A 16,428-nucleotide genomic window follows, 5' to 3' on the forward strand; every position below is an offset into this window, starting at 1 on the left:
CTAGCCCTCCCTACCTTAGCAGCAGGACTTCACGGTGATTTTCGGCTTTCAGTTACACAGAGCTCATAGATCCAATGACGCGCCCCACTAGCCGCCTTCTAGAATCTAACACCTCGCTCCAGTGCAGATGGTGGGGCCACCCGCCCGTCCCCATGCCCGCGGGGGGCTGTGGCGCTGCCCCCTCCCTGACAGCCCTGGGTGCACTGGGCACTGGCTGGCACCACCATCCCTCCGTGCCTGCTCTGACAGCTCACCGCTCCCCACCACCTGCCCCTCCGGCCGCCCGCGCCCTCACCCCCTGGTGTCTCACCACTTTCCACTCCCTATTCTGCCCCCATGAACTCCAGGCCCCACTTGCCCCTGCTCGCCTTTCGCAAACTAACCGACCCCCAAACGAGCCTCTTCTGCTCGGCCCTTGGAAGCTGTGTTCTTCGCAACCCAAGCCCGTGGCCATCTGCCTCTTGCAGGCTCTGTGACCTGGCTGCGTCCAGGGCACCTTTGTCACGGGGACCACTGCCCCTGTCGGGCTGCTCCTCCTGCCCACGGACCCCGGTCCCCTGCCCCAGGGCTGCCTCCACGTGCCCGTCCTGTTGCTGTGGTCCGCAGTGTTCTCCCAGAATCCCCCCGCCCCTCCCACCCCACTGCCACTTCCACACCCCGCCAAAGCACAGCCTTGACCCGATTTCAAGCCCCCTTTCACAAAACCTCAGAAGGCTCCCTGCTGGTCACTAATTTCAGGGCCATTCGTTCCATCTGCGAAAGTACATCTCAAAATCTGTTTGGGGAGCAGCTCATCCAAGGAAGAATCTTCACGAATGATCTGAAGGGCAAATACTTTTGATTGAATATAATAATGTTCTGCTACAGGTTGGTTGAGCTCTCCTCCTGGTCTCTCCTCACAGCGTGCTGACCCCATGCGGGCCTTTTTAGGAAGTGGCACAAAAGAAGGCCTGTGCATCCTTTGGAGAGCGTGTCTCAGGGCACAGCAGCTGAGCTCTGTGGGCTACCCCCTGCCTCTGATACGGGGAGGCACAAACTGTCTTCATATTTGAAATGGTGGTGACAGGGTTTTGTCTGGATGTCAGGAAGGCAGGCTGCTGTGGAGGCCTCCCAGTGAGTGCCCTGTGGGGCCAAAGTGGTTCCAGGAAAGAATACTCTAAAGGAAAAGTGGTCCCCATGGGACACCAACATGACAGAAGACAAGTCTTGGATGTGTTTGTTTGTTTATGTTTAAAGTAGGCTCCACGCCCATCGTGGGGCTTGAACTCATGACCCCGAGGATCAGGAGTCGCGTGGTCTACCGACAGAGCCAGCCAGGCACCCCAGGCGACAAGTCCTTGGGAACAGAGTGGCTTGACGGTGATTAAGGGCCCTAGCGCCAGAGTGACAGGAGTCCTGACTGGGGGATCCTGACTCTCTTGCGTACTGACCACTGACCGCTGAGCCTCCAGCCTCCCTGCGGTGCAGGAAACAGGACTAATAACAGCCATGATCTGTGAAATGGGGGGCAGTGGGCATTGGATGAGAACATACCTACTAAGCACCGAGCACAGTGCCCAGCATGTGGAACTCAGCACAACCAGATCTTGCTTTCCCTGTGACACGGAAGGTACCATCCTCAGAACTCATCAAAAAGGTGGCCTCTTGCTGTGGCTGAGCTCTGCTTGGCTGCAGGCTTCCTCTGGGGCCAAGGGCAGGGGAGAGATGTTGGGGTTCACAGAGACACAGAGCCTGGCCGGGCTTTCGGTTCTCCCTCTGCACACAGGAGGGGCCAGCCCGAGGCGATGCTTGAGGTTCTCCGTGGCTCTGACACTCTGTGGGCCCAAAGGCCAGGCTGAAGTCTGGCCATGCCGTCCATCACATTTGACACACTTCGTGAGCTCTTCCTCAGTGGCCAGGCTGCCCTGGAGATTCAGTGGTGCATGAGACCCGGCTCCTCTCAAGGAGCTCACTGGCTGGCGGGGGACACGGTGAGCCAGATCACCACGATGCCATGTGGTTAGTATTAGAACAGGGAGACGAGCACTGGGCTGCGAGGGGGCTGTACGTCCTCGGCGGGATGCCAGGGCCGGGAGGAAATGGTGTCACGAGGGAACAGTTCCTGGCAGGAGCCGCAATATTTATCAAAGTGGGTTTTAATAGGAATGGGATAATTCCAGCCATTTTAACAGATTCTAGTCATTCCCTAATCGGTGCCACAAACTCACTTTGCCCCACGTTCAATTACCTTTCCTTTGGAAACATGCTTCGCTAACACCAGATCTAAATAAATCCTGAGTGATGCAAACAACACACAAGTGAAATGTAACTGGAAACCGCTGTTTGGGATGAAACCCCAGCATCGGCCCAAAATGTGTGTTCATTTCTTACCGGGGCTTGCGCGAACGCTGTGCAGACACTCATGGAAAGTTGGCCTGTTTTTCAGTAATGCTGGGTGGAGTCTGTCCTGGGACTTAAATCTCCACATGAATTAAGACATATTTGTGGGGCACCTGGGTGGCTCAGTTGGTTAAGCGACAGCCTTCGGCTCAGGTCATGATCCCAGGGTCCTGGGATCGAGCCCCACATCGGGCTCCCTGCTTGGCCAGAAGCCTGCTTCTCTCTCTCCCACTCCCCTGCTGTGTTCCCTCTCACGCTGTCTCTCTTTCTCTCTCTCTGTCAAATAAATAAAATTCTTAAAAAAAAAAAAAAAGACATATTTGTGCCTTCTGCCAAATGCGGGGGAGAAAACAACCACCTTCTACAAGCACTTTGGGCCACTTGTTCATTGCATGCTTCCAAGATATTCTCTGAGGAATATTAATAAGTTTTAGGCAAAAAAAAGTTTCTCTGACCAACACATTTAGGAAGCATAGTTTCAAGAAAGATAGTTTCAAGAAAGATAAAGAGGTTTCATCACTTAGATCTACTCAGAGCATTTCGTGTGCTTCTCTAGGAGGGGAAAACAGAACATGAAGTTTCCCACATTGTTGACCACAGGATCTTTGCTTCATGGTGCATCTCTGGGGAAGTGCAATCTCCGAAGATATTCTGGGAAATGCTGACTTGCAGGTATGTTGCATTTCAGCATTCCTGCTCGTGACTCTAAAGAAATGGATCCCTCCTCTTTGCAAAGCAGAACTCTGAAGCTCAAAAGAGGAAACAGAGACCATTTGAGAAACTACCTGAACCTCCCAAATGACTGTGGAAACAAACAGAGACTGAGCTCAGAGAAGTCCACGTCAGTACCAGAAACCAGTAGGGTTGACATACGCAGACTCCCAGCCTGAGAAAAATCTGGGAGTGCATGGTTTGGGCAAGACTGGACTGAGGGAAGAGCAGACCCGGCACAAGCCCCTGAGCCCGAAGAGAAAGGCCACGTGGGGTGTGTGTGGAAGGCCCCCAGTAAGGCCAACATCCGAGCTTCGAGCTACAGTGGCTTGAGATTAATGCGGAATGGGGGTACATCATGAGGGAGAGCCAGGCTTGAACCCACACATCCCAGAAGGCAGCATGGCGGCCACATGTCAGTGCATCCTATTAGGGCCGTATGTGACTTCAGTCATCTCTTGCCCCCACCTCTGTCCTCGGGTGCAGACAAACGGACCTTGGTCAGGTAACAGAAAAGGGAAGCAGTCCTCTTCTGCCCTTGCCGGGGCCTCACAGATCCTACTGGAACCCACAAGGTCAGTGATGGAACCAGCCCCAAGCCCCAACAACGGACCATCACACGGCGGCCTCTGGAAGGCAAGCCACGTGGGAAAATCACAAGCACGTGAAAAAGAGGAGACCGAGTGAAGGTAACACAGCAGATGCTCCCACTAAAGAAAAAGAGTTTCTTTATTTAAAAAAAAAAAAAAAAAAAAGAGAGGAAAAGTGCCCAAACTCAACGACACAGCATGACACGAGAAGACATCATATTATCGAAAAGAGCACACAGCTTTAATTCAGCAAAGCACTGAGTTCCCATGAAACGGACCATTGCAGAGTTTTAAACAATTAAACGGGAAGCATACCTAGAAGATTCAGACTGAGAAACTCCCCGAAGAATTTGGAAGAAAAGGTTTTTAACCAACGTAGGCGGGAAATCGGTATGACTGCAGGTGTGAGCGGAGCGGGCAGAGCAGCACGGCAAGCTGGAAACATCTAGATGAGCTTCCCCATGGAGAAGAAAGACCCGAGTGTGCAAGCCGCGATGGCCCACCCAGCACCAATTAAGAGGAATGAAAACAGACCTACCCCGGGCGCCATCTGAGTGAAAGTCTTAAATTCCAGGGATGAACTCAAAACAACCTACAAATGTCACAGCGGGAGAAAGGAGAAGCAGGCTGCCCAGAAAAGAAAAACAAAAGCCCAGAGGCTCGGGCCTCTCGGAGAGGGAGCACCGCGACCCAGGAGCTTCCGGGGCAGCCACGGGGGAGCCACAGGGGACAGCGTGGACGGTGGAGGACTTGTGAGTGATGCACCCACTCGCTCTTCTTGCAAGAGCCTGAAGGCTCACCCTGGCAGTGGGGAGCACAGAACACGGCGGAGGGAATGCGGTCTAGAGGAAATGACGGTGAACCAGCAGGGCTGACCAAGTCTGGGCGACCGACTTCTCAAAACACAGACGACGAAAGACAAGGACCACGTATCTGAACTCTGCGTTCTGCATCTAAAGCCCCGGGTTACCTCCACGCCTATCAGCACAGGTGAGGGGAGGCAGCCTCGTGCACCCTTAAGCCCGGGGCCTCTGGAGTCGATCTGGGGCCGGAACCCCACCAGCCGTGCACGCGGCCTTCACCTGCTTTTGCAGCATCCCACGTCCCCCCTCCATCTGCACGGCATGGCCCTGGGTCAGGCACCACGCTTCCTCCCTGCATGAGTCTCCTCTAGGCCCCTGGCCTTCGGGCCCATCCCTGCTTCTCCTCCCACTTGACTCCAGCATGCAGACTGATCTCTAAGAACCTTCAGTGGCCTTCAGTGACGCTCTGTGGAATGGAGAGCAGGGTCCACACTCCCAGCCTGGCCATGGCCCTCGCCAGCCACAGTGAGCCACCTGTGCAGGCCAGCACCCCTCCCACGGCAGCGAGCAGAGCACTGTGGTGGGAGCACCAGGAAGGCCTGGTCTCGCAGCACAGCCATCCCGCTTGTGGCTGGGAACCAGGCTAACGACAGCATACGTGAGTCCTCTGGTGTCTCCTCTGTGTGACAGGCGGCACTTCCTTAGGGTTCTTATAAAAATTAAACAGCTTAATGCACACAGAGACTGTTCCTAGAGCCTAGCAGGTGGCAAGCAGTCGCCTACGGAGCTGTGGTCATTATTCAAAGCCCAGGCCCTCACCCACGCTAGCCCTGTGCCTGCAAAGCATTTTTTCAATTAGGACATTCCTACGCCTCCTTCATGTCTGCATTTCAGCTCGGGTGTTACTCTCTCCTTGCCTGTGGGGCTTTCAACGAGGGTTGGCCACAGCGAGGAGGAGAGAGAAGCCGACCCTGACGCTCCCAGCAGATGGGCTCTCCCCCCTCCACCTGCCTCCCTACCTGTGCCCCTCTGATGACCCGTGACCCCAGACTCTGCCGGGACCTGCACGCCTGCCTGTCTCCTCCACTGGACTGCGAGCTACGAGGCAGGACCTGTGCCAGACGAGCCAGCCCTGGGGTCCCCAGGGCCTCGCAAAGTGCCCGGCCCACAGGTGGACCTTGAGCACCTTCACTGAAGGAGACAGAAAGGCGGCTTTGCCCTGCCCGGGAGCGAGGAGCCGGAAGACGTCAGCCGCCGATGCTCTGGCCTTACGGTCTGCCCAGGGGCATCAGACTGAGCGCCTGAGCGGGAGCCGGCACCTGCCGTGCTCGGATGTGTGCGTGTGCCTCGGGCAGGGCAGGGCGGCCGAGGGTCGAAGAGAGCAGGGATCTAGCCACTGCCTTGTGGGTCGGTGGCCTCAACTCAGACAAAGCAGCTTTTGGAGATTTTCAAACGAAGGCAAGACACACACACTGTGTTCCACAGGCAAACTGCAAGAAGCGTGGGGATGAGCTCGTGGCTGGGCTGGGCTGTCTGGCGATGGGACAGCGCTGGCCTGACCACAGCAGATTCTGGCCCAAACCCCCAAATCACCTCAGGCCTCTGGCACGCTGTGGCCAAGGCTTACTGACAGCCCAGCGGCAGAGTGAGGGAAAGCACCAGCCACGGAGCCCCCTCCTGACAGCGCAGGCCGGAGGGACAGGCCGGATTGAGTCAGGCTCCCCTCTCCTGGGTCGGACCGTGGCTCTCCTGCGCGGACGCACGGCCCGTTCTCCAGAGATTCCCCCCCACAACCGGATTGTCAGGGGATGGACCAAGCCGGTCAGAGCCCAGTTCCTGGAACAGAGGCCTGCGTGGAGGTGGCTTCTGGCTCAAGGCTGGACGTCCGTCTGAAATGCAGGTAGCAGGGTGGTGATGACTGGGTGGGGGCAATAAATACCATCTTCCCAATGTCAAAGTTCCCTGTGGACTCTGAACACACCTCACGAGACATAAACTGCAACCTGTTGCAGGTGACTTCTTCACCCACTTACTCTGTTGACCACAGTGTGTCTGTTTCTTCAGAGGAAGCAGCTACAGGATTTGAGGGGACAGTCTGTGGAACCCCACTCTTTCTTCCCGTTCCACCCAAACACTTAAAATGAAACCCACGTAGTACACGGTGCAGTTGAGGGGAACCGGGAAGGCCACCGTGTCGCAGATGGGGCTTGGGACACACCAGAGGGTGTGGTGGGGTCAGCGGGCCCCAAGCAGAGGTCTGAGTGCACGGCCAGCCGGCTCGGGGGGAGGCCCACAGGCCACATGCGGGTTGTCCAGGACTCCTTCCTGAGGCCCTTGTCGTCGGCTCCACAAAGTCTGCCTCTTTTCCCCTCTTGAGATGTCCAAGGTCGCCTGTGGATATATTTTCGGCAACATGGGTGCTTAGGACTTCATCCTTTCTAACCACATTTATAATTAAGGCGAGCAGGGACAGCACTCCGCCAGAACATTCACGAGGCTCCATGCAAGTGTGTGTGGGGGTCGCTGTTCCAGTGCTCCCGTCCCCCGACCTTATCCTAGGGTGAGCATGCCAATGACCTCACTGCAGCCACCTCATCGAGGCCAGATGACTCTCTTCCCTCTTAAATGACTTCTGGGAAAGTAGATTGTACAAACGCCTCTGGAAATTCTGGCATGAAGTTCTTTCCCATATCCACCCCCTAGGTCAACTATTCTTCTGTCTCATTCCTTCTTTCTCTCCTTTCTTCCTTTCATCCGTCTGTCCATCTGCCCGTCCATCTGTCCAGTCTTCAGGAAATATATACTCTGAGCCAGGTCTGAGCTGAGCACTGGGGCGGGGGAATGAAGGCACCACGCACTCGGTCCTGAGAGATCTCAATGGGAAGCACAGTGTCCCATGTGCTAAGAATGTAGTTATCAACCAAGGAACGGCGTAGCGTCAGCCACAGAGCAAGGCAGCATCAGCTGAGCATCCCGGAGGCAGGCTGCACTCATCACGTGTGGATGCAGGCTTGTCTTCCAGAACCTTCACCTTTATAGAAGCACAACAATGAAAGACAACGACAAAACAAAACCAAACGCAAAAAAAAGATGTAATTTTTGAATTCAGTGCAAACCACTCAATCCAGTCGTCTGGAACAGGCTTCAGAAAATTCAGACTGGCTTCTTTTTTTTGAGAGAGAGAGAGTGCGAGCAGGGGGGAGGCACAGAAGGAGAGAGAATCCCAAGCAGATTCCCCACTGAGCATGGAGCCCAATGTGGGGCTTGATCTCGCGACCCTGCGATCATGACCTGAGCCAAGGCTTAACCGGCTAAGCCACCTGGATGCCCCCAGATGCACTTCTTTAAAACATCATTTTCTGTGATCACGAAAGTCACATACACGCTGGGCAAACGCAGGAGCGAAGAGAGAAAAGTAAGGAGCGCTCTGCTCCACAGGAGTCACATTGGGTAACATTGTATGTACAACTGATCCATGCATGGATACACTACTCAGTTACGACAAAGGTAAACTTGGGATCATGATGTTTCTGTTGTGTAACCTGCTCTTCTTTTTCACACTTCCTAGCGCTAACCTTTGAAAGCACGCCTAGTTTGTGATCATCAGGTGTCCCATCAAACAGATGCTCCATGCTGTTTTGAACCAACTCTGTCACTGAAATTTACACGAATTCAATGCTTTTACAATTATATATAACGCTTAAACATGTAATAGGCATCTCTGATAATTCCCTGGAATAAATTCCTACCAGTGCAATTCCTGTATGCTGGGGAATGCACATTTTAAAGCATTTGGTAACACTGCCAAATGAGTCCACAGAAAGGTCTGTACTGATTTATAATATTCTGACCAGCAGTTCATCAAAGTGTCTGTTTTTCTGAACCTTACCAATGCTGTGTATTTTGTCTTTTTTGATTTTTACCATTTGATAGGTAGGAGAAGACCATATCAAATTATTTTAATTTGCAGTTCTAACAGGGAACTAACATTTTCCCATCTGCTTAGTGTGTGTATGTACTTATATTTATACATGTTTTTAATACCCTGTTCATATCCTTTGCTCATTTCTCCCAGTTGAGTTAAAATCTGCCTTTTGGTAACTTTCCTCTTTTGGTCCAAATTGTGCCTTCTGGAACTATCCTAAGTAAGATTAATTCCTCCCTCCTATGACACCCCCTCAAATACCTCAAGACAGAAATCATGTCTTACTTTCTCCAAGACAAACACCCCCGGCTCCTTCAACCCTTTCTCACTTGGCACAGTTACAAGGTGGTCACTGAAGGCTTCATGCTAAGTCCTGCTGCCCCATCACCCTGTCCACACAAACACTCATGGGGACAGACCTCACGCGACTCCAGGAGAGCCTGCCCGGGGTTACCTGTGCAGGCTCTGGGTGTAGTCAACAGCCTGCACCCTGGGCCTCAGACTCATCTCTTCTGCTCATCCACCAGGATCCTGAGTTAGACTCATGACGATCATGGCATTTCTCATGATACTGTAGGCCTGCAGCCCAAATAAAGTGGTCAGAAGGAGAGTACTTGGAGGCCAGAAACAGGATGAGGAATTTGCCTGCTATAATGAGAATGACTAATGACTTCAGAAGAGGAAGACATTAAGAAAGGGATGGGCTCTTGGAACCAGGGTCCCAAGAGCTGGATTTGGTGGTACCCACCTGCCCTGGGACGAGCCTCCTCCTCCAGGAAGCTCTCCTGACCCTGGGGTCACTTGGGGTGCGGGGTCCCACGCCCTGTCCCCAGGGCTGGTTGTTTCACCACACTCTCCACTCTCCTGTGGTCGTCTGTGTTCGTGCTGGCCCCCAGCCATATGTCTCTGTGCTCCCTGAGGGACGGGCCCACGTCTGGCGCTGGAGAGCCTTGCTCAACAATGGGCACACATCCGGCCACCACGTGTGCTCCGTGAGCTGAGCGGCTGTGGGAAGGTGGATGTCCACACCTTCCAATACAAATCTGGTCTCACAAGGACCTCAGAGGCTCACAGGTTCCCTGGACAACAGACACGAGCGTCCGCGTCAGAGACCAGGTAACCCCACGGCATGACTGGATCACATCTGGGGAATACATCAGCTTCTGAGGGCTCTCCCACAGTAGCTGGGGCTGACCAATTCTAGAGCACCATCAGGACTGTTTCTAGATCTCAGAGCTGAGGTCCAGGCTCTGAACACTGTGAAGGCTGTGCTGCTTTATGAGTTCTTGTCTCGAGTCTAGCCAGGGGCCTCGGGCAAGCAGCATCACGACAATTTTGTGCATTATGGTTTAAGTAGGTAAAAAAATTTATAAATAAAAAATACATAAACTAAGAAATATATACACTTACATGTATATATGTCAAGCTGATATATGTATACATACAGCCAACATTAAGCGCTGAAAACTCCTGGAAACATTAAACTTCGCGCCATGAACTGTTTACCTCAGCTGCTATTACCTGACACATCACATCTGGATTTCAACACAGATTTACAAGGTATGCTAAAAGGCAAGAAAAAAACACAGCCTAAGGAGACAAAGTAAGCAACATTACCAGACTCAGATATGACACAGACCTTGAGATTACTAGACAGGGAATTTAAAATAACTATAATTAATATGTTAAGAGCTCTAGTGGGAGAACAGACAATAGCAAAAACAGGTAATGCAAGCAGAGGGATGGAAACTCCAGGAGGAAAGCAGAAGGAAATGCTAGAAATAACAAACATTGTTGAAATGAGGACTGCCTTTGATAGATCGTCAGTAGATTGGACATTGCCAAGGAAAGACTCAGTGAGCTTGAAGACATGTTGATTGAAACTCCCAAAACTAAAATGCAAAGTGAAAAAAAAGAGTGAAAAAAATCCAGAACACAATACCCCCAACTCATAGTACAATTTCAAATGATATAATGCATGTGCAATCGCAATACCAAAGAGAGAAGAAAGAGAATAGAACCAAAGAATATGTGAAAAACAATGTCTGAGAATTTTTCAAAATTAATGACACCAAACCACAGACACAGGAAGCTCAGACATGACCAAGCAGTATAAATAACCAAAAAGCAAACCAAAATGAACTATTGAGGCATGTCATTGAACTACTGAGGTTTTTTTGCAGAAAACCAAAGACAAAAAAAGTCTTGAAAGAAGGCAGGAAATTAAAAAAAAAAAAAAGTTCCACACCATCTGTAAAAACACAAGGATAAGAGGTCTGTGGACTTCCCATCAGAAACCATGGAAACAAGAAGAGAGAATATTCATTCATTCATTCATTCATTCATCAGCAGGCTCCACGCCCAGCATGGAGCCCAACGTGGAACTCAAACTCACAACTGTGAGATCGAGACCTGAGCTAAGATCAAGAGTCAGATACTTAACCGACTGAGCCATCCAGGCACCCCAAGAAGAGAGAATATTTAAAATGTTGGAGGAAAATAAGCATCAACCTAAAATCCTATGTCCAGTAAAATTATCCTTCAAGAGTGAAGGAGAAATAAGGACTTTCTGTGAAAAACAAAAATAGAATTCATCGCCAGCAGAGCTGTCCTGCAAGAAATGTCAAAACAGGTTTTTCAGGAAGAAGGAAACTATGTGGGTTAGAAACACGGATCCATATAAAGGAAGAATGTCAGAGAAAGAATAAATTCAGGTAAAATAAACTTTTTTATTTTTATTATTCTTAATTGAGCTAATATATTTCCGTGTGTTCCGAGCAATAATGGTAACATTATGTGTAGGGTGATGAGGCCCATGACCGCGTGGGAGCAGAGCCGCAGGTGATGGAGGGAGGGAGAAGGAAAGACGGGTGACAGAATCCTTGCACTACCCACAAAGTGGTACAACAGTACTTGAAAGTGGATTTACATTAGTTGTAAATGTATATTTCACACTTAGGGCAAACAATAAACATATATATATTTTTAAAGATTTTATTTATTTTAGAGAGAGAGAGGGCGAGCAGGCGGAGGGGCAGATGGAGAGAGAGAATCTCTAGCAGACTCCCTGCTGAGCACGGAGCCTGACGTGGGGCTTGGATTTCGCGACCTTGAGATCACGACCTGAGCTGAAATCAAGAGTCGAATGCTCAACCAACTGAGCCACCCAGGTCCCCCAATAAATATATTTTTAAAGAAACCCATAATTGATACGCTAAGATAGGAGAGAATATGAAATCCTAATCAGAGAAGGCAGAGAGGGGAAAAAGAAAAGAACAAATACAATGAATAGAAAAGATGCTAGGCATTAATCAAAGTGTATCAATAATCACACTAAATGTGAATGGTTTAAACACACAAATTAAAAGGCAGATTGTCAGAGTGGGTGAAAACACTAGACCCAACGACGTACTGTCTACAAGAAACTCACTGTAAATACAATGACACAGTTAGGCTAGGAGCAGAAGGATGGAGAAAAACATACCATGCTAATACTAATCCAAACAATGCTGGAGTGGCTGTATTATTTTCAGACAAAGTAGAATTCAGAGCAAGGAAACTTATTAGGGATAAGGAAGGCAATACATAACGACAAAGGGGTCAATTCTCCAAGAAGACACAAAAACCCTCAATGTGTATGAACCAAACAACAGAGCATCAAGAGATGGGAGGCAAACAAGGGCAAAACTACCAGAAGAAGAAGGCAAATCCTGTCTCTGTTATGGTTGGAGACTTCAACGCCCCACCCTCAGGGACTGATACGTTGAACAGGTAAATAATAAGGACACAGTTGTCCTTAACAGCATTATCAATCAACCTGATCTTATGGACACTTAAACAAATGCTCAACAGCATATATTCTTTGGCTTAAGAGACAGATTGAGCTATAATTCACACACATAGACTGTGCCGTCGTCAAGTGTACAGTTCAGTGGTTTTTCAGACTGTGGAGTTGGGCGACCAGCACCGCTATCTGATTTCAGAACATCTGTGTCACCTTGAAAAGAAACGCTGTACCCACAGTCATCCCCGGCACCCGGAAACCACAAATCTACTTTCTGTAGGGAAGGATTTGCCTTGTCTGGATACTGCACATAAATGGAATCAGATCACATGCTGCCTGCGTGTCTGCCTTCTTTGGCCTAGCATGACGTTTTTCAGGGTCACCAATATGGTAGCATGGATCCTTGATTGGCTGGATAACATTTCGTTGTACAGATACTCCACGTTTTATTTATCCATTCATCAGCTGATGCACACATTCGGCTGCTTCCACAGTCTGGCCACTAACGGGGCTGTGAACATTCACGTGCATGTTTCTCTGCAGACAAATGCTTTGGGTTCACCTGAGCGCACCCTGCGGTGGGACTCCTCCATCATAGGGCAGCTCTACGTTCAACACCGTGAGGACCGTCCATCCGGTTTCCCAACCAGCTCACCATTTTACATTCCCACCAGTGCTGCTGAGGGTTGCCAGGGGCTCCACATCCTCACCAGCACCTGCGGCTGTCCGTCTGTCTGTCTGAACCATCCCAGTGAGTGTCGGAACTACCATCTGAAATGCCACCATGGTTTCACCCAGGGCTCTGGGTGACAGAACTCAGAAATGGCTGAGGCTCCCACCACCCTTGCAGGATTGCTCTTTGCAGAAACCTTTGCCTCAAGAAGCAGGAGTTTTTCCAGTTACAAAGATTATTATGTTCTAAGCACAAAGAAAAATAAGAATATCTTACTGCCTCTTTCCATAGGATTACATCCCTAGCGGGAAAGCAGTATTAGGTGAGAAGAGTGCCTGACTCCCTTGGGATGAATATGTGGCCTCACTTACCTGCTGGGGGCCACGCCTTGATGTACCCCGTGCAGTGGACCACAGCATACTGGGCCTCCCCTTCTTTCACGGGACCAAGGCCGTTCCTAAAGAAAGAGCATTTGTGAGATGGCGCTCAGCCCCTGGTGGGAAGGCAAGGTCACCGATGGGTCCTCTGTGATCTAAGCTCCTGGGGTTGCACCTGCCTTGTGAGTTTCAACGTTGCCTTCCCCCCAGCCTGCTTTCCCTCCTGCAAAGCTGCACCCAGCTCCCCTCCCTGCTCAGCCCTGCAGCCCCAGCCCAGATGTGCGCACCACACGCCCCTCCCTGCACTCGGTCCCTCTTCAGGTCCCGCCACCCCCCAGCTCAGTGCACTTAGGCTTTCCAGCAGCGTGGCCCCAAACACACGTCAGAAAAGCCTACTGACCTGAACCTTTTCCTCATGGTGGTTATTCTGTTTAGAGGGAGGTGATCCAAAGGAGCGTTTCCACACCTGAGATTCGAGAAATCATTACAATGAAAAACGCCCAAGTTTATGAAGGCTGGAGTGTTGCAGTCAGAAAGGTGGGTCTGATCTGATGCTCACCCACTGACCCAAGTGAGCCCAACAGCCGGTTCCCTTCCAAAGTGTCGAAGTGGGCTTGCGTGCCCTGGGACATGGATTGTCCCTGAAGGCCAGGGCAGTGAGACCCACTGGGCAATGCTCGGGGCCCAGCCCGGAGGGTGGAGACACAGAAGGACTCCAGGGGATCTTGGCCACGCTCCAAGCTGGAGACTCATGTCTGTGGCACTGGGTGGCTTTCGGGAAAGCAGGGAAGTGAGGGATGACCGTGGTAGCGTCTCTTCACGCCTCAGCAGAGACAGCAACTCAAAACACATGGTACCCACTGGTGACAAGAAACATCTTCTCGGGCTTGGGCTGCGGTCGTGGGACCCTCCCTCCCACCTGCCGGGGAGTAACACGGCCACCATGGCCACTGACGGCAAAGGGCAGAGTGGGCACAGAGGGCAGAGCGGCCTTTCCAAAGGTCCTTCCAGGGAGGCCAGGCCGCTCTGGGGGGCCTTTCCCGCCTCTCTCCGCCATGGAGACCAGACCAGGCTCTGAACAGCATGGTCTACACCGTGGCCAGAGCTGGTAGCCACTTGGTCTACCCCGCCTCACGTGGGCTCCCCGCTCCCAACTCCACGACAGCTAACGCTCTGGATATCTTCCTACTCAACACGGCCAAGGTAAGGATCCAACTGTCCTCTGAACCCTGGGACCGCTGCCAGCACATGCGTGTCCCCCCAGCAGGGCCAATCCAGGACCCCGCCACCTGGGCGAGCTTGCCTGGCTTTCAGCATCTTCCTAAAACTGACCCACTTTATTTGGAGGGCAAGGTCATGCGCTCGGCAGACGGCAGGGCCACCCACCTCACAGGTGAATCCGGGTTGTGTGGCGCCACCTGGACGGTGCCCCCCAGGACCCCCCAAGGCAGGGAGGGGCCTGCCTGAGTCGTCGTGATGGGGCAGTGCTCACGGCACGGAGGCTACTTGCAGACGCTCCCAGGGAGGGCATTCATGGGGGGACGGCTTGGGGCTGCTGGGATGGGTGTGCTCTGCTGACCAAGGCACCCGTGTGTTGTGCCAATGGCATCCCATCTTATTCAGAGTAAAAGCTGATGTCTTATGACTACCTGACATCCCAACCTTACTGACGACCATTCCCTTCCCCATGCCCTGTTCACTCTGCTCCGCGAGAGTAGCCTTCTGGTTCCCTGAGCATGACGAGAACATCCTTTTGCCTCAGGGCCTTTGCACTTGCTGTTCCCTCTGCCTGGTGTTTTCTTTCCCCAGATAGTCCCAGGTCTCCACTCTAAATGTCACCGTATCAATGGGAGCTCCCCTCACCTACATACAAACTAACACATAAACCAGTAACTCCTACTCCTTCCTACTTCTTCCATTTGTTTCATTTTCCTCAACAGCACTCACCACCATCGGGCATTTCAAGTATCTATGTGGTACTTTCATCTCCCTGACTGAAGTGATGCTCTAGATGCTTGGAGGTTTTGTTTGCTTTTTTCCGTGCTGAGCCCTGGCATCTTGACAACCACCTAATGCAGGCAGGCCAGCAATATAAATGTGTCTAATAACTGAATGAATGAATGAGAACCATTGCCTCGTTTTAGAGCCTCCAGAATCCCACACACTAGGCAGACTCCCTGTCAGGCACCTCCCGCCTGCTCCCAACAGGGCCTCGGGGTATAGGACGGTCTCAGCTGGATATGAAGTCTCAAAATCCCTGTTCTTTCCTCTTCAGGGACAGAAACTTCTCTAATTACCCCCAGGGTCAGTCACTCCTGCACGTCCTCAGCAGCCATGTGCTAGCCACACTCTGCTGCAGGTCACGGGGGCTCAGGGAGGCTAACTCAAACCTCCTACCTTGGGGCACTCGCAGAACCGAGATATTTACACCAAGAACATCAATCGACAATATCAAACTTAAATTCTAATTAAAATGTATGATTTGGCACAGGAAACATAAAACTATGAAATCGACCGATCTTACATAAACTATGTTGAGAAATGCAGAGCCTGGAGGGCTTGAAGAACCGGTAGAAAGTTGAGACCTAGGGGACAGGGGAAGCCAACCCAGGAGTGGGCAGAACGCGGCGGGAAGTCAGGCCGAGGGACGAGAGCCCTCCCAGACGGACCACAGGGGCTGCAGGCTCGTAGGCCACAGCCGGGACCCCGATGTGGGGCAAGAGCAGAGCCCATGGCAGGACAGAAGGAGCGGACCACCCACAGCCACGGCCCCCCGGCCCCCCACACACCTCATCCTGCAGATGAAGGACCTCCGCGAGCCCATGCACATCCTCATGGAAGACTGCTGCCCTTCTTTCTTGACCGTCCCCGTCTTCAGGTCCAGGATCCGGCCTAAGTGAGAGAGGGACACAGGTGTAAGCCTCTGCCTTCGGTGGGGGTGTGGGGCGGGGTTGCGGGGGGAGAGCTTTCTCCAAAGGCTCTGCAAAGGAGGACAGACCGGGCTGTGCAAATTGTTTCTTGGATCCCCAGCATTCTGTCTGGGAACACGCGGAGACACAAAATCCATATGGTTCTAAATGCCCCATCTTCTTTGGAGGGCTGTCTACACCTGCTGTTCCCGCTCCTTCGGATGCCACCGTCTGGAGTCATCCCAAGTCGGTTTCTCCCCATCACGTCATGGAGACA

At 51.8% G+C, this 16,428-nt stretch overlaps 1 protein-coding gene across 9 annotated transcripts in view; it reads right to left on the bottom strand.

Annotated features, from left to right (window-relative positions):
• The window catches only part of ARNT2 (aryl hydrocarbon receptor nuclear translocator 2), a 193,190-nt gene that overhangs the window by 67,863 nt on the left and 108,899 nt on the right, over positions 1 to 16,428 (bottom strand). For all 9 annotated transcript variants that reach the window (XM_035727987.1, XM_027570451.2, XM_035727983.1 and 6 more), the window contains 3 exons: positions 16,032 to 16,134; positions 13,643 to 13,708; positions 13,237 to 13,322 (listed from right to left, as the gene is read on the bottom strand). In XM_035727987.1, coding sequence (XP_035583880.1) covers positions 13,237 to 13,322; positions 13,643 to 13,708; positions 16,032 to 16,134 — 255 coding nt within the window. The remainder of the gene's footprint in view (positions 1 to 13,236; positions 13,323 to 13,642; positions 13,709 to 16,031; positions 16,135 to 16,428) is intronic.

This window comes from Zalophus californianus, chromosome 6, assembly GCF_009762305.2.
Source record: "Zalophus californianus isolate mZalCal1 chromosome 6, mZalCal1.pri.v2, whole genome shotgun sequence".
Lineage (NCBI taxonomy): Eukaryota > Metazoa > Chordata > Mammalia > Carnivora > Otariidae > Zalophus > Zalophus californianus.